Source organism: Siniperca chuatsi, linkage group LG22, assembly GCF_020085105.1.
Source record: "Siniperca chuatsi isolate FFG_IHB_CAS linkage group LG22, ASM2008510v1, whole genome shotgun sequence".
NCBI lineage: Eukaryota > Metazoa > Chordata > Actinopteri > Centrarchiformes > Sinipercidae > Siniperca > Siniperca chuatsi.
The window spans coordinates 12,909,717-12,932,708 of record NC_058063.1 but is presented as its reverse complement, the minus strand read 5'-3'; the positions used below and the strand labels follow the sequence as shown (position 1 = coordinate 12,932,708).

Here is a 22,992-nt window from a genome sequence, read left to right as displayed (position 1 = left end):
TACTCAAGTACAAGTACCTCAAAACTACTTGAGTAAATGTAATTAGTTAGTTAGTTACTTTCCAACACTGTAGAAAGCTGAGGGAAGGATTTCATGAATTGTCATTTTTCGTAATTTTGTGTTTTTGTATCATCTAAAATGAGCTGTCACATCATTTTCATGGTTTTGTCAAAAAGGCCTAGTTTGCAATTGAATTCCACGTCCACTTCAAGTCGTGATTCAATCAAGTTTCTGCATGATTCGCTTCTTTTGTGGTTGAGTAAGAGGGCTGGGCTAGGCTGCCAGAGACAGGGGCAGGAAATGTCTTGTGAGAGAGAGAGAGAGAGAGAGAAAGAGAGAGAGAGAATTTGTGTTTTGAGACGTGTTTCTCCTTGCATGACTGCTTTTCTCTCCTCTCTCTGCTCAGTGTTGTGTCCCACCGCCAACTCACTCTCCAAGGTAAGTCTTAACAACTTTTTTTTTGCACATTTTGCTGCACAATCCAAGAGTATGATTTGTTCTTTCGTTTCTTACTTTGTCTTTTTACTTATTTTCCTTTCTCAGTCTTTTACCCTGAAACTTTGTTCTATTTTTCCTCCCACACACTTCTTTCCCTGTTTGCTCATCACATTCTTTTGCCTAAAATCAGCTGAGGAATCTCACAATGGGACAATGAATCTTTAGTTTAATTTCAGTGAGACTCAAGTCTCTCTGGCATCCATTTTTCCCTTCAAACTGTATGTATTCTCTGCTCCATTTTTCTACCTTTAATTTTTTCTTTAAACCACACCTTTAATTTCCTTTTCCAGTCTGTGCCTGTCTCACTTCCTGGTCTTATTTACCGCTGTTTCACAACTTCCTACTTCACAACATGACTCAGTTTACGAAAGTAAGCTTGGTATTCAAAAGAGGTTAAAAACACCTTTTCCTGCAGCTGTAAAAGCGTAATGTAACATTCATATGTACTCTACTTCCTTTCTCATTCCTCGTTGTTCTCTGGTCCTCTTAATTTCTCCCAGTGTGCTTCACTCTGTCTTGATTTCAGTCTCCTAATCTTATAAACATACTGTGCACCCAGCCATACAAACACACACAAATGCACACACACACTGTATACACTCACCGTCAATTGACAGATTGCTCTCAGATCTCTCCACGCCTGCTGCTCTGTCTGCCTGCATATTGTCTGCTCTCATATTTCTGTCTAGTTACCAACGCATGAATGACTGATGGAGTCAGTGACCCCTGTAGCCTGTCTGTGACCTTGTGTCTCCATCTGAACCCCTCCGTCCACTCCGTCTCTCTTTCCATCTCCATGTCTCCTCCATCTAACCACTAACCACTCCAGTAGCCGAGGCCAAAAGGGCAAGTCTCTATCTTTTAGCGTCTTCTCTTTGGTAAAATTGTCAAGACTCGCTCATGAATTTATTCCTCACTTAAGTTCTTTCATTGTTTCCCCGATTTAAATGACTCACTTGGATTGTAGAGATTCATGAGATTAATTGTAATTAAATCAGTGCTTTTTAAAGATTAAGTCCTTAATGCCTCCAGCTCATAGAGTAAGTAACTAGCTCAACGGCACAGAATACTAACAGGAAAAAGAGCAGATCTCACGTTTAAGAAGCTATACTCAGAACTTTCCACTGATTGATTAGTGCTGACTACCAAGAGCCCCCAAATTGAGGGTGGGCCCATAAATTACCTAAAAAGTAGACATAGTAGTAGCATATTGCTGCCGTTCACCATTACATGACTCTACCTCAAGCCCAAAATATAGAACACACATATGGCAGCGATAAAACCTCTAGATGGTCTGTATGGGCAGAGGAAAAAAAAATACATGAAAATGACTTAAATGACAACATTGCATAACTGACCAAGAGTTACATAAGAGTTACTTCTTCACATTTTCTTCATAACCGTATTTGAGGAAAAGACAGAGTAGGCTTTACTCAAGCTCTGTTCTTATCTGTTCTGTGCTCTTGTGGATATGTGAAATGTCATCAGTTGATAGTTTTTAGCAGCTAAAGAGCCAGATATTTTTTTCAGGAGTTGGTAGAGACCAAAAACAGACCTAAAAGAGAGTGAATATTGGACTTACACACGACTCCAAATGAATGATATTGTTGCCCTGCAACTGCTGGATGTGTAAATAAGCAACTGCTACCAAGTTCGCCATTTCAACTTAAAAGGTGATGACTTGTTTCCGCTGCCAAAAAATCTGTTATTGCAGGTTTAAAGATGTTATGGACACTATTTTTGATGATTTTAACTTTATTCCTTCAGTTTGGCATTTTTGATGGCTCTGAATACTACACTACCCATGAGCTTCGGCTGCTGTTCCTGTGAAGGAGAAGCCAGTCAGAGGCACGAATCACAGCTGCTGCGAAATAAAAAACAAGAACAAAACATGGCGTCACAGTTGCTGAATTCATACGAAATTGACCCAGAATGCAAATGTGAATTAATTTAAGTTGCAGATTATAAGTTTTCTTTTGTGTCCACTCAACATTAGCTGCGCACCTAACAGAATTTTAAGCTCCGTGACTGGATGTTTTTTATTGAAATGCACCTTGGGGGTTGTAGTTAACTTATGACAATATGATTTTATGTACACAGGCTGGTACCTTTAACTTTTTATTGACTAACCAGATATTTTCACAGTTTTTCATCTTTTATACTGATGATTCAACCAGGAGAATTTCATGCTGATCCAAGCCGTAGAATTGCTCCAACTATGAGTCCGTCCATGCAGAAAATGAACAGGACTTTTACTTACTGAACCAGGATGCCCAAAATCGCTCGTCCCATTTCACAACACTATGGAGAAAGGCCTAGTGACTCCTATTTGCTTTTGCTGACATTTTCAGAGTTCATAGATGGATAAGGAAGGATGGTGGCGTGGGGATAATAGAAAAGGGGAAGGGGTGTTCAGAGTCACCTCCTGAGTTTGTTGGGGGGGCCTACAGTTCCTATCTACGCCCCTGTTGGGAAAAAAATAGTGAGAGTCTTACACTTCCACTCATATCGGTTGCTGTCTTTGTTGCCCTTTGCGTAGAAGGAGGGTATAGGGACAGGGTAAAGGAGGAGGAAGAGCTGGAGTCAGAGCAGAAGGGAAGAATGGAAAGATGGAAGAGCCGGCAGCTTGCTCTCCCAGTAATTATCCGTTTGGTGTTTAGCTTTAGCCAGGAACCAGGAACCCGACTCTACTCTCCCCCCCACGCGGCGCCCTATCCACAGGCCACAGGTAGGCTTTCATCACACGAGCTCCAGTTACCTCCCACATATAAGCTAACCAGGCCAGGTGAGTGCAAACACTCCTCACCAGACCTCTCGATCCGTCACACACACTCCAGTGGACAGGCAGAATGGAGCCGGAGTCAGACAGCATGCCGGAGGTACCAGAGGAGATCATACAGTTAAGTGGCTCGGGCCTTTTTCTCTGCCTCCTTACTTACTCTTGGAGCGGCTGTCCAAGCATTGTAACTTTAACCCGCGATCCGGTGCTGCCTCAGGCCCTTTCTCTTTCTCCTCGCTCCCTTACCTCCTCTCCTCCACTACTCTTTTATTACCGTCACCCTTTCTATCTGGCTTGTTTTGGCCAGTAAACAGCACCTGTTTATTGATCACAGTTCACTAAAAATTATGTGCAAAGTTGTAAAAGTATTAGATGATATCAGATATCATGAGAGGAGAGTGAAAGCTGAAACTGAAAACCCCCCCCAAAAATGCTGACATCCTGTTTGACTGACCACAGTGCTGATGATTAGCACTTATAGTGTCAACTTTTTCTGCTGCCTATTGGGTGTTTCTTAATAGATAACATAGGAGAGTTGGCAGCAGCGTCTTACATGTTGGATCAGTGTCCTCAGTTGACTATAGTCACAAATATCATGCTAATTGTTAGTTTTCCAGTCCTCCTTTATCAGTTTTAAGGCTGCTGCCAGGCGCCTGTCTAGCAGCTAAATTGAAATATAAACTGCTGACTTCTATAATCATAGTTTTCTAAGAAAGTGTAGTAAATGCTCCACCCGTATTATGTTAAAATGTCCCTACCCCCCCCGTTAAAGCTGCAGGGCTTTTCTTATCAAAAGAGCGGAAACCTCAGCATGGGTCTGATAAGGTTTCAAATGTTTGTGTGTTATCATCCAGGAGAAGCCTTTTGATTATCTGTAGAGGCACGAAACTGCAAACATATAACACTATTATATATCATCAGATATCTTTAAATACTGGATTTTACAAAAGCCATGACTTGTATTTTTCTTCCACCATCTAGAGCTGAAGTCAATTAATCAATTAGCCAATCAAACTAAAAATTAGGAAAAAGTTCATTCTTGACCTTTAATAAATACTTATACAAAAAACTGAACTCAAGGGCCACTTACTCAGATTTGCTGGTGCTTTCAACTGCATTTCATGGTCTTCCTCAGTGGATAAGGATAGCATCACATGACCTAAGTTGCCTAACAACTGAGCAAACTCCAGTTTGTCATGTTACTTAGTTCACAAGATGAACTGTGCTATCTCTGTCTCCTGAGGAAGACCATGTTTGAAAGTTGAAAGCTTCCAAAAAAAGCTAGTAAGTAGAACTTGAATTACGTTTATGTCAAACAACAACAATAATAAAACAATAACCAAAAAAATAATTAACTTAAGGTTGACTTACTCTGTTTTTTATCAGGCTTTCAACTGCATCTCATGGCCTTCCTCAATGGATATAGCTCAGTTCATTACGCGACCAATGCTATCTAACAACTGACCATATAGTTCATTACATAACTTAGGTCACATGATAACCCAAGCTATAACCATCTGCTGAGGAAAACCATGAGATATGGTTAAAAGTTGAAAGCTCAGGAAAAAGCTAGTAAGTGGAGCTTGAGTTAAGATTCTATTTAAAAACATTAAGAATTGGGTTATTGTTTTGTCATTTATCCAAGAGAAAATGTCAAACAGTCACTGGTTTCCGCTTCTTAAATGTGTGCATTTGCTAACTTTATCTGTTTTATATCGTTGTAAACTGAATATTCTTTGGTTTTGGACTGTTGGTCAAACAAATGGACTAAACAATCATTTAAATTAAAAAATATGATCTTGAGATTATTCAATAATGAAAATAATCACTAGTTGTAGACCTACATCCAGTTGCCAGTTTATTAGGGACACCTATCTTAAACGTATGCAGTCTAATACAACAACCCTGCAATAAATCCTACTGAATGTATCTCAGTTTTGGCACCTTTTGCCACATCACAATATTGTGGGACAGAGTGAGAGAAACGAGGAAAAGAAAGGTGCTACTAACTCGTCTCTCTACAGACCTCACTTTGTCTCAGTCATGCAAAATATAGTGCAGCAAGGCGAGAGAAGATGGGAAGAGACAGAAGTGTGGTTGGGTGACACACCCTGTGTAACAGGGTTGGACAAACTGTGGCCTGCTAGGTGTTGTGTTGCATGAAAGTGATGTATTGTAGCACGTGGTCGTTATGCAGCAACACAAGCCTCCATTTTGTGTCGGGTATATGTGAAATAGCGCTCACCACAACCGACCACATCCTCTACTCTGGAGGCATCTGTGTTGAGTTCTGGTCTTTGCAGTTGAACACATTTTTTGAGTCAGTGTGGAGAACAGTAAAGGTTCGTAAAGATTTCAGTAAGAAAGTCTAAAAACAGCCACTCGTCTTCTGATAGTGACAAGTTGTGTACTTCCTTCATGTGCCAGTACCTCGTGGGCTTGACTTGTGCTTTCACTTCTCCTTATTCCAACCAAAACTTAGCATCCATTCCCACATGGAAACAGTGACACAACTCCATGTATTTACACTTCCTGTTTCAGCCAGCTTCTTCCCCTTCTGTGGGAGAGGATTTACATAGACCACCAGCCAAAATGGCAGGTTCCCAAGTATGACTCAAGTGCCATTTGACTGTTATCCACTATAAAAATCATATTTTTGAGGCCATTCCCCACTATTTTATGCAGAGTTTGTCCATACGTCTTCTTTCCTTTTGTCTTACTGGTCTTTTCTTCCTCTTTCCTCCTTGCAGTATGCTCACCATCCAGGCAGCAGCAGGTCAGTTTGGTCCAGAGGTCCGGGAGATGGGCCTCCGAGTGTGGAGGGTGGAGAAGATGAAGGCAGTTTTGCTGGATCCCTCCGAGGTGGGAGCCTTTTATAACGGGGACTCCTACCTGGTGCTGGAGAACCGTGGTCAACTGGGAGCCGACCTCCACATGTGGATAGGTGAGACACTGGAGAAACATCTGGGTTAGATAATGTGTTTCTGTCATGAAGAAAAGAATGCTACCTGATTGTTAATAAACCATAGGCTTCTTTTCAAGCCAAACTGAGTCTGAATGAGAGAGCAGTCATATAAAATGTGTTGCAGCACATCCCCTTAGCAAGGCACAACACAACAGGAGTATGCTGCATGCAGCTATGCAGTCTGACTCAGGACTAAAGGCTTCCAGTCTGTCTGAGTAGGTGGCACATTTACAATGATGGCATCTCATTTCAGGACAAAATCAATCAGTAATGTCAAACCACTGCTATTTAATCAAGTCAGCTTTATTTATTTATCAAGAAAAAGCAAGCTGAATACTATTTCCTCGGTGCAAGAAACACTACAGGGGGAAATAGAAGAGATCATCAAAATTAGACCATTTCAAGTCAACGTACAGAAATACCATCTCTTAAATAGGCATATTTGTTCAATCAACGGGAAAAATGTTAATTTGCAACAGCTACTGCAGCTTCTGTGTCTACTGAAGATGACATCGGCAGGACGGATAAGTCACTCTCTATTGATTGGTTAGGGGGAAAAAAACTCCTGTAAAACATGAACACGATGTCAGACTGAAAAATTTAGTGAAATGACAATTCACTTTGATCATCAGGCTAAATCAGGATCAGTTTCTGCATCAGAATCACTATTTGTCTTGGTGATCAGTGCCGAAAAGACCAATATCCAAGGACAACACAGGGGTTAAAAGACACGTGTACAGAACAACATTCAGTGCAACATGATACTACACATACTGTATCACACTATATTCTGGAAATGTTCAGTCTTCAGCAGGAGATGCGGTGACAACTGTGCTTCTCACTGAAACAGGAAGCTTCTTTCGTCCTTTAGAAAAGCCAGGACACGCATACACTTGAATGTGTAGTCCTGACTTACAGAGAAGGGATACTTCTCCTATTTCTATTTTACTCTTTCTAATAAAAGCGCTAACCATTGTCCAGTGCTTACTACACACCTAATCCTGGTCCTGCGCTGTGGTTGAAAAGCTAATAACCCTCCCGGTAATGGTGATGACACATGAGACACAGCGCTGACCTGCTGCATCATTGTGTGAGGAGACAGGCTGGAGGGATGATGAGAGAAAGAGGGGCAGGAAGTCCCAAAGGGAAACTGGGAAGGTTTTTTAGCAGGGCCCATTAAAAATGCAGGAGGACTGTTACAGTACTCAAATGTGGCTGTTGTTTCCAGCGTGTATCCGGTGCTTAGGTAACACTAAGCTGATTGTCACAGCTTGAAGAGGGCTCTCTGTGCTCAAGCATGCGTCTCTCTGAAGCCTCCCTCCCTCCTCCACTTGTTTACAATTGATGACCCCTGTGTTGTTTTTGTGCGTCCGCTGGTCGACACACTGTTTGCTTCTCATCTCTTTGTCTCCGGGACCCATCAACTCTGTCCGCAGCTCTTTTATTCCTCATATTGTGACATCTTAACCTTTCTGGCCTCATTTCCTTATGTTTCCTCCCATCTCTTTTTTGCATTGCGATGTTCTCTCTCTTCTACTGCGTTTCTGTTCGCCTTCACTTGAATTTTTAACGGATGTTTTGTTTGACAAAACAATCCCAACTCCAGGTCTACCTACTAGGACATGATTGGGACATGATTTTGTCGACATGCAAGCTCAGTTATGATATGAGCGATTCTTGACCTCGGAAATAGCAGTTTGACAAAAGATCTTAAGGTTAAATTACTAGTTTTTTACAAAGCTCTTCTAGAACTTTTAACCGTCTCCATCATTTAGTTGTTATTCTTTCAAAAATGACCTCCCTCAAACTCACAACACAAAAAATTTATAGAGAAGCAGAAGAACAAAAAAAAAGAATAAATCAGAAACACTGAACAAAAAGTATTTAAAAGGTTATGAGCCCAAACGTCGCCCACATGTATATGCATGAAGAAACAAATGTTTTATAAAAATGGTATAAAATCATCAATCAAAGTTTCTGCTTGGAGGAGTGTGTGTGATATTTAATGCTTTCTCTGTTGTAGGTGAGAAGTCGTCTCGGGACGAGCAGGTGGCGTGTGCCATGTTGGCCACCCAGCTGGACCACTTTCTGGGCGGTGACCCTGTTCAGCACAGGCAGGTTCAGGGCTACGAGTCCCCGGAGTTCATGGCCCTCTTCCCCAGAGGGGTCAGCTACAAGGTGAGGAGGAGGGGGGGGGAAGAGACCTGATTCTGGATGTTCAGATGCTTTAAGAAAAAAAACGAACTGCCATTGAAATATGAGAGAAATTCACAATAGAAACCTCATTTTATAACTTCAGCTGGACAGTTACATTTCAGTTTCTTTTATGAGTTTGTAATTTCTTAATCATTTCCTAGAAATGTTCCCAGAGAGAATGGTGTAATTTGGTTACATGACCAGCTAAACACAAGCATGCATTTCTTAGTTCCATAAAAGTGGACATTTTAGAGACACAAGCTTTTCATCCAACAGCAATGATATCACACATGCAGGATTATTTGAAATTATTCAAATTTATACTAAATTCCCTTGCAATGTTAATTAAAAAACGTGCAGTGTTTGGAATGATTTTTCTCAAGTTTTCAATCATAAATGAAAAAACTGAATGCAAAAATTGCCTTTTGACATATTTCTTTTTTATATAGCTTATTTGTATTGCTAGTTAAATCCATTTTACAGCACCCTGGATATTATGGCCTCTGTGCCAAAGTTAATTCATGTCACTCAGTTCGAGCTTGTTAAAATAATCTGAGATGTTAAAGTTGAAATCTCAGTGTTTCTTCCCAGCAGGTCAACTAACATAAAAAAAAACAACCCACACACAATGTCTTTAAATGATTATCCCGTGAATATCTCTCGCAGGTGGGTGGTGTGGAGTCGGGCTTCAGGAGGCCTCAGGGCTCCGGGACGGTGCACAGGTTGTACCAGATCAAAGGGAAACGCAACATCCGTGCCAAGGAGGTGGAGCTGTCCTGGAGCAGCTTCAACAAAGGAGACTGCTTCATCCTCGACCTCGGAGAGGTGAGGTCACAAACTGTAAATCCAGCGTCAGGAAAACATATATGCTCAAAATCTGTCAGCTTTCATAATCGAGTTGCTCATAATACTGCTGCAATACAAAATAAAGTTTGTTGGGACTCTCTGGCCCGTCTAAAACTGCAAATTACTCGAGGGGATTATGATTATAGTGACAGTTTCATCATTGCGATCTCGTGCTGTTTCTTTGCCCTCCAGACCATTGTGTCGTGGATCGGGTCACAGGCCAACATGTTCGAGAAGCAGAAAGTGCGCGAGATCGCCTCGCTGATCCGTGACACGGACAGACACGGCAAAGCCCGGATTGTGGACACCTGCGAGGGGGAGGAGCCTGAGGAGATGCTCAAGGTAGACGCACACTTTTATTATGTAACTGTGTAACTTTTATTCTGTTTTAGTTGGCTGTGTTTCATCTAGTAAGTGGTTTTGTTCACAAGACATTAGTAAGATTAAGGTGGACTAAGAGAAAAATAATTATTAAATCATGTTAAAGGAATAATTGGACATTTGCACTTATTCGCATTCTTGCTAAGAGTTAGAGAAGAAAATTGAAATCACCCTCATTGATTAAACAAACAAGATATAGCATGTTAATTAGTGAGCTTTAGAGGTGCTGGTAGGCACATTTTGTTACCTTTGGACAGAGCCAGGCCAGCTGTTTCACCTGTTTTCCACTTTGAATGCTAAGCTAAGCTAACTGTCTGCTGCCTTTAGCTTCATCATTAGCGTACAGACATGAGAGTGATCTAACTCTGGGCAAGAAAGCGAATAAGCGTATTCCCCATAATGTGGAACTATTCTTTTAACTATGCTAAGGAAGTCCTGAAAAACTATGTTTTTTTTTTGGTAGTGTTTCTGTTTTCTGAGCTTCCTGTCATGTTGAGCAGGTCCTGGGACAGAAGCCAGAGCTGGCAGCGAGCACGCAAGAAGAGGACAACAAAGCAGACATTTCCAACTCTGCCTCCCTCTACAAGGTAACTTCATCTGCAGGGCTTTAAAAACCGCACTGATATGTCAAACTACCATTTACATCAGCATAAAACTGTGTACACCTATCCCGCAGGTGTCCGACGCGACGGGTTCCATGACGATGACCAAAGTGTCGGAGAAGAGCCCGTTCGCCAAGGACGCGCTGGTCCGCGACGACTGCTTCATTCTGGACAACGGCGCCAACGGAAAGATCTTCGTCTGGAAAGGTGAGGAAATGCTACTTGACCCCCCGAACCAGCAAACTTGATGTTCGGTATCTAATTAAATAACTTGAAATAAGATGCTGTCTCTGCTCACAGACACATCTGAATGAAAAAGACAATATATTTTACAAGAATGTTAAAAACAATTATTTTCAGGTAGAGATTTTAATTTTCAAAGCAGGATAATACTGGAATGGATGGTCTGTTTTTGGTATTTTTCAACTCCAGAAGTTCAAGTTTCTCACAAAACTGAGCGGCAGCATTGGATTCTTTGTGTGTGTGTGTGTGTGTGTGTGTGTGTGTGTGAATTTGTGGGTTTTAGCAACAGCAGCAGCATTTTAACAAGCTGATTCCAGTATTTTTAGACTCAAAATGTTTGCGGTTAGGCCAACATCGCAATAAATACATGAAAGCTTCAGCATTCCTGGCAGTGGGAGAAGGTTTTGAAACACCATTTACTACTTCCTGTTGGAAAATAAAATGTACAACTACAAGTACAATTGACTGAATGAATAAAATATGAAAATAAAAAATAAAAAATAATAGTTTGTGGTCAGAAGGGTGGTGAAGTGTTTGTTGGGAGGACTCATGACTTCTGTATTAATAAAATCCTGGAAACAGCCCTGGCTGGTATTTCACTAACTATATGAATCTCTTAAGCCTATTTTGATGTATGTATGTGCATACATATAACATTACTTTCACTCTCACTAATACTTACATATTTATTGAAATTGCTGTAGTTTCTTTTCTCTGTAGACACAGAAAGAGGAGCTGATGACAAACTAACTAAAAAACAAACCAACAAAACAAACTGTCCATCTATAATCCTGCTTTGAGGAAATTAGCAATATGCTTTATCTCTTAAACTGCCGGTAATAATGTCATTCATTGATCGACTGTCAGGTAACGGAGCAAATGCTGAGGAGAAGAAGGTGGCCCTACAGATGGCGGATAACTTCATCGAAAAAATGAAGTACCCCAGGATGAAAACACAGGTACTGCTCATGACTCTAACTCAAATTAAACATTACCATCTATAAAGTCTCACACTTACTGTAAATGTTATTATAGCTGCTCTCTCAGTATATCACCAGATCTGGCTCCTGCAGCCTTCACGCCAGCTGGTTCTGATGTACATATCTGGATTATCACCTGCAGTACATTTACTGTAACTTCTTTATCTATACAATAAGCAGTAAAGGTTTGTGTGCGTTGTGCTGCAGGTGGAGATACTGCCACAGGGGAAGGAGACCATCATCTTCAAGCAGTTCTTCACAAACTGGAACTAAACATATCATGGACAAATCCTGCACGCGAGAAGAAGCTGAATATCTGACAAACAGACAGCATCCGATTCAAAATACATCTCATTCTTATGCATTTAGTTGTATGTACATATTTGTCAGGTACCGTGCTGACAGAGCACACTGTAGCTTGTTTCGGACTTTTATATATGCAAACAAGTGTCTTCTGGTGAGATTATAAAGATATGAAGACATATAAAAAGAACCTTAAATAAATGAGTTTGGAATTATTTTTTTTTATACATTTGTTCTAGTGTCACAGATTTGCCTGCATTTAAAAATAAATCTGAAACTGCTACTTGTAGAGGAAGTGGTTTGATTTTCATTTCCTATAAACACATGTTTGCAGGCGGTTTCAAGTTGACTTTGAAATGTGCCAAGACATGACATGACAATGGTTTTTTCATAACAATGTTTAAACTTTGTCCTCTCTGTTGCCATGGCTGCATGAATATTACCTGCACACAGTAATCCAGTATGATAACATGTCACAGTCATGGTCCTCTTTAATCAGTGGTGGAATAACTACAGCCATTTACTCAAATGCTGTACTTATGTAAATGTTTGAGGCACTCCCATGTTACGCTACATTGTACTACTATTTAGTCCTGTTTATTCTGCAGACTATGATGCAGATGTTATAGATTAAATTTTTATAGAAAGTTAGAACAAGAAAACAGAGACAAATAAAGACATATCTGAAACACTGACTCCAGGTTTAAGCACAGCGGTTCACTGGTTACACTAGATTAGTGAAATTACATTACATTTCATTCATTTGGCAGATGGTTTTGTCACAAATAAACTTGCCTTGCCTCACAGCTGCAAGTGCATCCTCATGTATTCCAGCAGGCCTAAACATTCATGTCACTGCTGCTTTGACCACCAAAGGCAATAAATACTGTCTGGTCCAGTGTGATGTATTTATGGCCTATTAGTCTGATGACTACAGGGTGATGATGCTGCATACAGAGTAGGACCATGATGTAACAGGTTTTTCTTTGACGTTTCTTACCGTAGCTGACCAGGAAGTAAAAAGGTAACTAAATGAATCACACAACCAGAAGAGAGAGAAAAAATAGGGAAAAAGTATAAATGGCATGGCGTTAAAACATTTCTTGAAAAAGGTGTGCTTTAAAACTGCCTTAAAACATCACTTTTATATTCATTTACACACGATATAAGATTATGATCAAATCTTTATTAAGGTTTTGTTTTTTTACCTCCTCCTTTTATGGCAGTTTATGGTGGAGAGGAGATGCACTTATCACTGTTAAAAAAACTCATGGCTTTTTGCCCTCATGGTAAACATTCCCGCAGCTGCCGGGAAGCTGAGAGGATTCGTGTCAGAGAGCTGTTCAGAGAGTTTCCATTGGCACCTCAGATGCCATAAAAAAGTCCAAAGATCAGGGAGACGCAGAGAGGAACAAATACGCTGATCAGAGAGCAGTGGCTGTCCAGTCTTCTCCACCAGCAAAGCTGCACCACCTCTTCCTGAGACTAAAGGTACGACGTGATGAACTCTGAATATCAGCATAGGTTACATACAGTATACAGTGTATGTCTGTGGTACAGGTCTGTGTGATAAGACAGAATTTATAACATAGTTGAATATTTTAACATTTTCTTCTGAATTTAATTATTATTTCAGAATAATTATGTTGCATTGTGGGTATAAATATATGTAACATTCAACATTGTAGAGTCAATTACTGTTTTTTGCATGTGATCACAAACCTGAAGAAAAGGCTTTTTTTCTTAACTTTTGCCTCATATTCTAAATTGATATTCAGGCATCACTGACCTAAAAATTATATATAAATGATATATATATATATTAATATGACAAATTATTAAATTGTTTTGGCAGGTGTTGGTTATCATTTACAGTCAAAGAAATTAATCGTAGAGCAAAGTATAGTTTATAAACTTATTCTGAATTTTCATGACAAAGAAAACGTAAATCTTGCAATATTTATAAAATGTGTTATATTGCTAACTAAACTACCCAACGTAGAAAAGGTTTCAGTCGTAGTCATCAGGACACTATTTTCAGAATCAAGACGTTTGGCTCCCATCCGAAGTCACTCTCAATTGAGAATTCACAAATTCACATTTGAGAGTGACTTCCGGATGGGAGCCGAAACGTCTTGATTCTGAAAACAGTGTCCAGATGACTACGACTGAAACCTTTTCTACGATAGAACACTCCTGGACCAATGAGGGACTACACCGTCTTAAACTACCCAACAGTATATGAGATAGTTAAAATTAGCTCCAACTAGACTAGACTTGATACTTAAAGCACATTTTACTAACACTTACTTAAGTGACAGTTTCAATGCTGGACTTTTACTTGTAATGGAGTATTTTTATATTGCTGTTTGTACTTCTATCACCACTGTTCACCAAACATTAAATTTTTTTCACGTGTTCCACAGGAGTGAGGACATCACCATGGAGCTGAAAAGTATCATGAAAACTGATAAAAGTAGGTTTTTGTTATATTCTTCACTGCCAATGAATGGCACCTTTCTGCTAAGTGTGTGTTTGATAGCTTACAACCTTTTCCCAGTGTGGGGAGATAATGTGACATCATGGCACTTATACTCAATCAGATGCTCATAAATGTTTAAAGTATATCATTCATGGTTTTAATCCAAGCTGATATATAAATGTGGCTGTAAAGGCTTGATTGTGACACCCTTCAAGCCACTCTGAAAGGCTAATAATCACATTTGTTGGCTATTTGGAAGTATCAGTACTATTTTACCTTGATTTACTTCCTTTTCCCCTCATTTTCTGCTGGATGTTTCTGTTGGAAATCAGCCATGTGAACTGATATTAACTGAGACTCAAAAGACATGTTTCATCCAGAATTTGTCCCCCCCCCAATCGCAGGGGTGAGAATACTGCTGAAGGCGGAGGACAGCAGCACCACCCAGAGCAGCTCAATCGGGGCTGTGCGCTGGAACCTGCCTGAGGAGAGCGTCCAGGCTCACAGCTCAGCCCCCAGCAGACCTGCCAACACCAACAGCCTCACAAAACACTCACAGGTACCTGAAACATCCTTGTTTTTTACCTTGAGGTTGAGGTCATTTTTTAAAAACCTGTATGAATTTCCCATTTGGGTTTTTCATAAAAAAACCTGCAGTAGGAATAAACATTTAAATTTGACCGGTTGTGCTTCCAGCAGCAACATCCTCGTCAGAACTGCCTGAAAGATCTACGAAGCCTGCAGGAGTGTGTGCAGTTCATCAATCACTGGAAGGAGCAAGTGGACCAAGTCTGCAAGGTAGGACATGAGGGAAGGAAGGAAAGAAGAAAGGAAGGAAAAGATATAAGACACATAATAATGTTATTACTCATTAACAGCAGTCTTACAGTGTAAATTCAGGGCAAAGAACAAATACAGAAATACAGCGCATGTATTTGAATGCCTTAAAAGTGGATTGTAGGAACAAGACAAGGAGTAGTGATCTTAAAGGTTTGCTTGCCTCATTTTTATGAGGCTACTGTGGGTTGTTTGCCAGCTCAGGAAATAAGTCGACCAAAAAACAGATGAGAGCCTTTTGATTCTGGCAGGAAGATGAGAGAAAAAAGGTGCCACAGGCTCATGTGGTTGTTCATTTCAGCCTGTTAAAAGCTCATAGCTGGATATAAATCTTACAAAAGTTTTTATTTAATACCCTCAGTTACAGTTCATTGCTTTTTTCCCCCCAAGATACAGATTCAATGCATAATAAGATTGATAAGTGTTGTTACAGGAAACGATAATTATTGCTTGTTCATGCTTCAGATGGCTGGGTTAACTGGGGGGTGGATGCTGATAGGATGCACGTTTATTGACTCTTTTACAGCCTGGTTATATGACTTGCAGTGCTGAGGCACAGGGCCAGGACATGTAGGGTCATCATCAACACTTACTGTAAGCACTGTATCGGATTTTTTACAAGGGGCTTATATGACTTTAACCTGACCCTTCTGACATCTGTAAATCGAAAACTTTCCACATGTAACTTATGCTGATATGACCTGTAAATTAGGTGTAGCTGATGACCTCTGAAATATCTGAAATAAAGATCAGTCAGTGCCCCATTTTCCTCACATTACTGTCAACATGAGCTGGCTGAGCAGCTTAGAGCACTTATCAAAACAAAGTACAAAGTGCTTCACAGAGAGAGAAATAAAATACCACAGTGAATGATAAAATACATAAAAACAATAAAATAAAAAGACAGCTCAGGTAAGATCAGGATATGCTTTACAGACAGAAGACCCCTGCCCGAAGATCTCAAACTACGTGATGGTTCATAAGGAGAGGGAGCCAATGTAAAGAGGCTAAAACAGGTGTGATGTGATCGTATCTCTTGGTCCTGGTTAACAGCCTAGCAGTTGAGTTCTGTACAGTCTGCAGTCAAAGTTTTTTGATTAAGACAAGTGAACAGACTGTTACAATAATCCACGCATGAGGAGGTAAAAGCATGTACACTTTCTGCATCACTAAGATTTAAAATAGATCAGATTTTTGCAATATTTCTGAGGTGATAAAGTATTTGTTTAGTGATGTGTTGGGGCCCAATAACACGGATTTCGGGTTTTATTTGAGTGGAGCTGAAAATATATTGACATCCAATTTTTGATGTCAGACAGGCTGTCCTGCAGAGAACTCAACGTACTAAAGTCATTGGGCTTGATAGGGAGGTACAACTGTGTGTCATCCACATAACAATGAAAAGAAATACCATGTCTGTGGATGTCAGAGTAACACACCATCATGCTTTTAAGAGTGTATGACAGTGTCTGACAGTGTGTGGTGTTGTGTTTAAGCAGGGCAGTGGTGATCCAGAGGAGGGCACCAGCAAGAAGGAGGTCCAGAGTTCAGACAGTCGTACTGAGCGCAGTCTCGAGGAGAGCAGGAAACTGATCCTGGAGTGGGCTGACGAACTCCACCATGTCGACAAGGTCAGTATGCGGACGAGTCGATGTGTGATCAAGTATTGCAGTGTTTAAAGTGACTATACTGTAACTATCAATTACACATCGAAGGTACAATCTTTGTAACAGCTACGGTTGTGAAAGAAAACTTATTCTGATATAAGAAATAGCAAAAATATCAATCTTAACTTACTGATTTTGCATCTTTAGCTCCTGAAGGCGACCCCCTGGGCATCTGAGAGTCAAGAACATGAAAATAAAGAAGATAAGGATGCCAATAAGGAGGCACAACTGAGGATCATGGAGTGGGCAAAGGAGCTGCAGAAGGCGACTGAGGTGAGGAGTCCTAAACCTAAAAGCACAAGTCCAAAAAACTTGTGGAAAGGTTTTAGTTCCAGCAAGCATTTTGCCAGAGAGTGTTTTAACAGTGCCAAATGATGTAGCTGAAATTAGTATTGGGTTTGTGTTTGCAGGGTTGCGGTGTGCAGAGTGACGAGTTGGGTAAAGCGTTGCGCCTGCTGTGCCTGAAGAAGAAACGGCTGGTTAACCTGCTGCCTCTGCTGGAGTTCATCACCTGGTCTCTGCTCAAAGAAGACAGCACGGTGAGGAACTGTTGAGTCACAAGTTAACATTTCTACCACATCAATTCTTTAAAAAAATACTATTATACTAATATAAAATACTACTATAAATAGGCCAGTTGAAGCTGAATAAACAAAAAGGAAATAACTTCCAAGATAAACCATAAAATTGTGTAACAAATTGGGTTCCTCGGAGGCCAAAATGAATAGAAACCATGGGAGGTCACTTGAATTCAAAGATAAACATTTTAATTGCTCTGATAACGCACAAATAAACCATAGTTAAAGCCAAAAAAAACTATTGGCTTTAATTCAAAAACCAAAACAGAAAGTTGTTTGATGCCAAGCAGTGCAGACATGACCAGGTTATGAAACGGCTTTACATAAGGCGTGATGTGAGTAAACCCTGCTCTTTGAATGCGTGCGTGATTCAGTTATTATGACCCTGATCTGTCTCTGCCCTGATAAACGGATAAGCAACAATAATAACTGATAGTGAAGACTCTGCAGATAAACTATCACCACATTTGCAGATGATGGTGTGGTGTACATAGCAAAGTTCTTGATATGAATATTATGTGTTTGGTGCCTGGTTTTACTTTATTTCACCTGGAGTTAAGGCATACTTCACATGACTTTTCTTGTGTACAACTTGTGCAGTAACAATAAACTGCTCTTTGCTCTAATGAAAAAAGGTTTCCTGGAAGGTTTGCACAGTATTTACAAGATGTACTGCTCATGATTATATTTGCAAACTCCATGGTCATAAGGGAAGGCAGAATTAGGGAATCACCACATAAAACTGCTTTTCTTATAAAATACATTTTCATTTTATCTTTCTTTTTTTCCTTTTCAGATGATGATTCCACAGTTATGGCTACTGGCAAAGCAAAGGACCTGGGAAGCAGGAATTCCAAGATACATCCCCAACTCAGGTGTGAATTTTTAAAATCAGTTCAGTTTTTTGTTCACATCCCTGGAATCACTGGTTTAGACTATGTACAATAAACATTTCCCTTGTTTATCCACTGCAACTTTAACATAATGTCTGTGTCTCTATTTTCAGTTTGGAGTTGGATTTGCAGCGCAGCAGGTAAGATTAGCCTTCACTTCCTCGTCATCTTATCTCACATAGAACAGACAAAGAGCAAACATCACATTCACAGTACGTAAAAGCTCATTTGTGCTGACACTCTCTTTTTCCTATCAGCTGATGTGGTTCTCGACTCCATGACCAACCACCCCTGGCTGCTGCTGTCAGATGACCAGCGTAGGGTCCAGGAGGGCATGTCAGAGTCTGACCTGCCTTACAGCTCCCAGCGCTTCGACAGCTGGCCCTGCGTGCTGGGCTGGGAGGGCTACAGCAGCGGCCGCCACTACTGGGAGGTGGACATAGCCAACAATGGCTACTGGCGTGTGGGACTGACCACCGCCAACTCAGAGCGCCATGGCCGGTTCCCCATGACCCCAAAGCAGGGTTACTGGACCCTGTGGCGCAGCACGAACCAGTTCTACGTCTGCACCAAGCCAGAGACGCTGCTGCCCATCGGCCTCGTGCCTCGACGCATGGGGATCTACTTGGATTACGAAGAGGGCCAGATCTCCTTCTACAACGCAGAAACAAAGTCCCACATCTACACCTTCATCGGAACCTTCAAAGGGAAGCTGTACCCTCTGTTTGCCCCGCTGGATGGTCGTACACTACTGAGAATCATCCCACCACATAAAATCTCAGTAAACTGAGACCTGAACCTTAACAACTCTTATTGGACGCTTTCACTTTGACAAAAACTGACTTGACCAAATAATACAGAAAACTAAATATGCACAAAGATGATGATTTTTTTTTTAAAAAGTGGTGTCATCAGTTAGATTTCAAATTAATTGAAAAACACATGAATTTTCCTTCACCAAATGTTACTTTAAATACATATGTCAATTTCTCCCCTTTAACAGAATTTTAAATCTCTTACGCTTCAATTAAAAACTGGTTTTGAACACGGGTAGACATGTAAACAAAGACTGAACTATATCAAAGTGCTAAACGATATTGTTAATATAGTATAGTATAATATTGTTAATATTTCTAATCATAGCACGCTACAAATTTGTGAAGAGTTTTATCAGACCTTGAGAAACACAAACTTTGAAAACTAAACTTTGAGTAAAAACAAAAATATTTATTTTATAAAATGGACATTTATTTTATTTTTTAAGATAAAAGCTAAATAAGTTGAAAAATGTCACTCAGATTTCTACAACATCCAGATTTATGTGTAGACATGAAAGTGTGAACACATTCTGCATCAACATACACGCTTGCACTTTATAATGCACTTTCAGATATGCACGTAATAAATATTTCATATACATATCATGTTGTCTTTGATACTTATCTCTGGCTTTTTTCACAATTGGAGAGAAAAATCTTCATCATTTCACCCACATAGTAAATATTTTACTGTCTTACAGAGATAATAGATTCACAAATACATTTTTGCATTTATTGATCACTTGACTGAACAAATGAGTGTGCATGTTACCAAAATGATGTCTTAAAATCTGGTTAAAGTAGATTCAGTGGAAAAAAGGAGGATAATAGTTCACCTATATAATATGATATGTATATATTATATAATAATATATAACTGTGTGCCAGTCGATTCGGAAAGCATGTACTGCTGGATGTCCGTCCCATCCCACCACAGCCACTGACCCTCCTGCTTGGCATCTGTCAGTCCCACCCACAGGAAGGGAAACTTAAGGAACTTCCTCATCACACTTTGGATAAATTCCTGAGGAGGAAGCAACATTTAGAGGACTTTAGATCCATTTTGGGACAGAAATGTTTTCTGTCTGCTTACTATGAAACGTATGCTTTTAATCTGTGGCAGTTTTTCAACTTTTCCATAGTGCAATTTTGCTATTGTTATTTCTGTCTACTCTGTACACTCGACATTTGTTGCATTATCTGTCCGTCCTGGAAGTGGGATCTGCTGCTCTTCCTGAGAGTTCGCCCTTTTTGGTTTTTTTGTACAGATTGTAAAGCCCTTTAAGGCAAATTCGAAACTAGACTTCAAAGTTATGTTCAAGAGCAACTTGAACTTAAATCTACATCTCTGAGTGAGTCAATGTGAGTCAATATTTTTACACTGTGACAATACTGTTCTTAATCCCTGTGTAATCCTGCTCATTTTGCTCTGGCGTCTTGAACCCACTCGATCTAGTCTTGGACTCTAATAAGGTGGTGTTTACTACAGCTTCAGAGCCTCCCACATGGTGTTTTCATTTACAAAAGTACATCTTCTCCCACTTTGCAACCATCTCTGCAGAGTCTTTGATTACAGCCAGGCTGCTGTTGTGTTGCTGGCAGAACTCAGCGCTCTCGTTTCACTGACGATTTTCCTGCAGTCCCACTGAAAAGAAGTAGTGGCGACTCCTCCACCACAGCCAGCCATCTGGACACAATCTGCACCTGGAGTCTGCACGCAGCAGGAAAGACACACTGATGAAAGTGTAGGATAAAAATACTGAAAGTGTTGGAATCGCTGGTTGATAAAATGTAACATTGCCACTTTATCTGTGAGATTTAACATATAACCAGAAACTTTCAGTTAATGCAGCCCCCATATTTCATTCGTTTAACAGACCTTTTGAGATGTCACATTTGCATGAAGTCAGATGTTTGTATCAGAGAAGAAAGTGTAAATCACTTTGAGTGACAGTATGGAGAATGAGGTTCAGATCATGGCACTCCTTTAGGCACTGCTGCAGTCGCTCCATCAGCTCCTTTCCTGAAGTTTTGGAGGTCTGATCCACCTATGGTGCTGCTGTCCACATGACTGACAAATTAGTTTTTACAGATGAACATGAAGTGGAAATAACTTGATGTGAGTTTGACTTCAGCACCATTAAGTACTCCAAGATGGTTTGTAATTTCAACAAGAAAAGTATCATTTTATTATTTACACCTGCATTTTTCCTACTATGACATGTCAAAATGTCTTCTGTGAAAAAGGGGCCTATTATGTCAGGTCACCAAACTACATGAATATGATGATATAATGATAAATGTGTGAATTGTCTCACCTTAAAAAGGTGCAACAAAACTAATCGTAGGATCAGAGAGATGTCATTCAAACACAGTCTGTATATAGTCTGACTGAGAAACAAGAACTAAACTAAAATGATGTCCTATAGTGTCAATAGAGAAAGGCATTAGGCTGGATTGTAGATTTATAAAGCAACAGTAAGTGTGTATGAAAACTGTACAGTATATCATATAAAAATATATATTAAATGTATTATCTTATATTTATACTTATCAAATAATACCAAATACAAAAGAAGTCCTATGACCAGGATTATGGTTGCCATTTTTACATCATTGGTAAAAAAAATTAACCAATGACTAATCCGCACAACCATTTAAAAGTATTTTTCATATTATGCCTTTTTTACCTTTTGACCTCTGACACTTTCTAAGAAAAAGAAAAGTAAACTTGGACTTTGAAACCAGACAAAACTGTAGCTTTGCTTGTTATTGTTAATCCTGTAACTGCAGCATCAGGTGACAAGTTCAACAGTATAAGAAGGCTGATCGAGAAAGTGTATTTTTAAAGTTCTGTCTTTGGTTATATAAAATCAAATCATATAAAAGTATAGTTTAGAGGAGATGATCTTTGTAACTAACCTGCAGGTGTTTCCCTCTCAGCATCTTCCTCCTGGTTTCTCAAATCCATCTTTGACGCTCTTTTACTTCAACTGTTTCACATGCTTGTTCACTCATAGTTACACTTTTCACACATTTAGCTCAAAGAAATTCGACCACCCCGCCCCTTCCTCATATTACAGCCGTTCTCTTCAGCATGGGCTCAAAAATAGTACATTTTGAAGTTTAACAGAGGAAGTTGGCAGGGCATGCTGTGTACCAACAGCTTACATATGCAGTATGTTTATGCAGTAATTATTCGGCACCATCTCAGACCCCCGCAGGTTTTTAATGTGCAGCCCAAACCTGAACCCAACATAACAGCTTTGACTTCTTTGTGTTTATCTGCTGACCTGGCCTAATCTATCTTCGGAGATGGGCAAAGATACATCAAAATGTATCTTGTTACAAAATTAAAAATACCCCTCAAATATATGAAAATAAAATACAAAATACTTGTGCCAGAAAATGTATCGAGATGAAATGTATTTTGTGTTTTCAAAATACAGGAAAATACATTTGTAACATTTGGCATTCTGAATTTGTACAAAATAGCAGAATATTCAGATTTTTATAATGTACACAAGGCTCTGTTGAGAGTTTGAACCCTACAGGAAGGAAGAACAAGTAGAATGCTGCTGTGTCTAAGCAAAACTGTAAAAACAACAGCAAAAATATAGCCATAAGCGGCAATTGACGGGGTCCAAGCACAATGCATGGTTTTAGAAAAGAAGAGAGCTTGAAAAGCAGGCAAGAACCTTATCACCCTGCGATTTGAACCCAGGACCTTTGTATCCTCAGGTGAGGTAACTTACACTGGAAGCCATCTCACATTTTGAGGGGCCAAACAGGAGAATTCTGGCTGTTTAAACTTGATGATGCTGCTACAGCGCCACCTATTGGCCAAAGGGCACCAAATTTGTTATGGTCACGTGGTCAGACATCATATTTACACATGTCCACCAAATTTGGTTGCAATAGCAA

The 22,992-nt window shown here is 39.9% G+C and overlaps 2 protein-coding genes and 1 pseudogene across 7 annotated transcripts; 2 read left to right on the top strand and 1 right to left on the bottom strand.

Moving 5' to 3' along the window:
* Positions 1-282: 282 nt before the first annotated feature.
* capgb (capping protein (actin filament), gelsolin-like b) lies at positions 283-12,082 on the top strand. 3 transcript variants are annotated; one of them, XM_044184599.1, is made up of 10 exons: positions 387-438; positions 3,159-3,397; positions 6,028-6,221; positions 8,266-8,420; positions 9,105-9,263; positions 9,477-9,626; positions 10,166-10,252; positions 10,342-10,474; positions 11,378-11,469; positions 11,698-12,082. In XM_044184599.1, the coding sequence occupies exons 2-10, from the start codon at positions 3,348-3,350 to the stop codon at positions 11,761-11,763; spliced, it is 1,086 nt and encodes a 361-aa protein (XP_044040534.1). In that variant the 5' UTR covers positions 387-438; positions 3,159-3,347; the 3' UTR covers positions 11,764-12,082. The 3 variants fall into 3 exon arrangements, with proteins under 3 accessions (XP_044040535.1, XP_044040534.1, XP_044040536.1); XM_044184600.1 differs by lacking the exon at positions 3,159-3,397 and having other exon boundaries at positions 283-438; XM_044184601.1 differs by lacking the exon at positions 387-438 and having other exon boundaries at positions 3,159-3,226.
* A 1,100-nt stretch (positions 12,083-13,182) lies between these two features.
* Positions 13,183-20,424, top strand: si:dkey-219e21.2 (nuclear factor 7, brain). Of its 4 annotated transcripts, none has more exons than XM_044184596.1 (10): positions 13,183-13,284; positions 14,220-14,269; positions 14,680-14,834; positions 14,972-15,073; positions 16,612-16,743; positions 16,927-17,052; positions 17,190-17,318; positions 18,154-18,232; positions 18,364-18,390; positions 18,508-20,424. In XM_044184596.1, the coding sequence occupies exons 2-10, from the start codon at positions 14,236-14,238 to the stop codon at positions 19,038-19,040; spliced, it is 1,317 nt and encodes a 438-aa protein (XP_044040531.1). In that variant the 5' UTR covers positions 13,183-13,284; positions 14,220-14,235; the 3' UTR covers positions 19,041-20,424. The 4 variants fall into 4 exon arrangements, with proteins under 4 accessions (XP_044040531.1, XP_044040530.1, XP_044040533.1 ...); XM_044184595.1 differs by having other exon boundaries at positions 16,609-16,743; XM_044184598.1 differs by having other exon boundaries at positions 14,975-15,073; positions 18,508-19,671.
* On the bottom strand, positions 19,928-21,948 carry LOC122870426 (annotated as a pseudogene).
* Positions 21,949-22,992: the final 1,044 nt, after the last annotated feature.

Coding starts and splice junctions, on each gene's coding strand:
- capgb (XM_044184599.1), top strand. CDS start 3,348: ATGGAGCCGGAGTCAGACAGCATGCCGGAGGTACCAGAGGAGATCATA. Junction 10,253..10,341: donor ACTCTGCCTCCCTCTACAAG/GTAACTTCATCT, acceptor CCTATCCCGCAG/GTGTCCGACGCGACGGGTTC. Junction 11,470..11,697: donor ACCCCAGGATGAAAACACAG/GTACTGCTCATG, acceptor GTTGTGCTGCAG/GTGGAGATACTGCCACAGGG.
- si:dkey-219e21.2 (XM_044184595.1), top strand. CDS start 14,236: ATGGAGCTGAAAAGTATCATGAAAACTGATAAAA. Junction 17,319..18,153: donor TGCTCAAAGAAGACAGCACG/GTGAGGAACTGT, acceptor TTTCCTTTTCAG/ATGATGATTCCACAGTTATG. Junction 18,233..18,363: donor AAGATACATCCCCAACTCAG/GTGTGAATTTTT, acceptor CTCTATTTTCAG/TTTGGAGTTGGATTTGCAGC.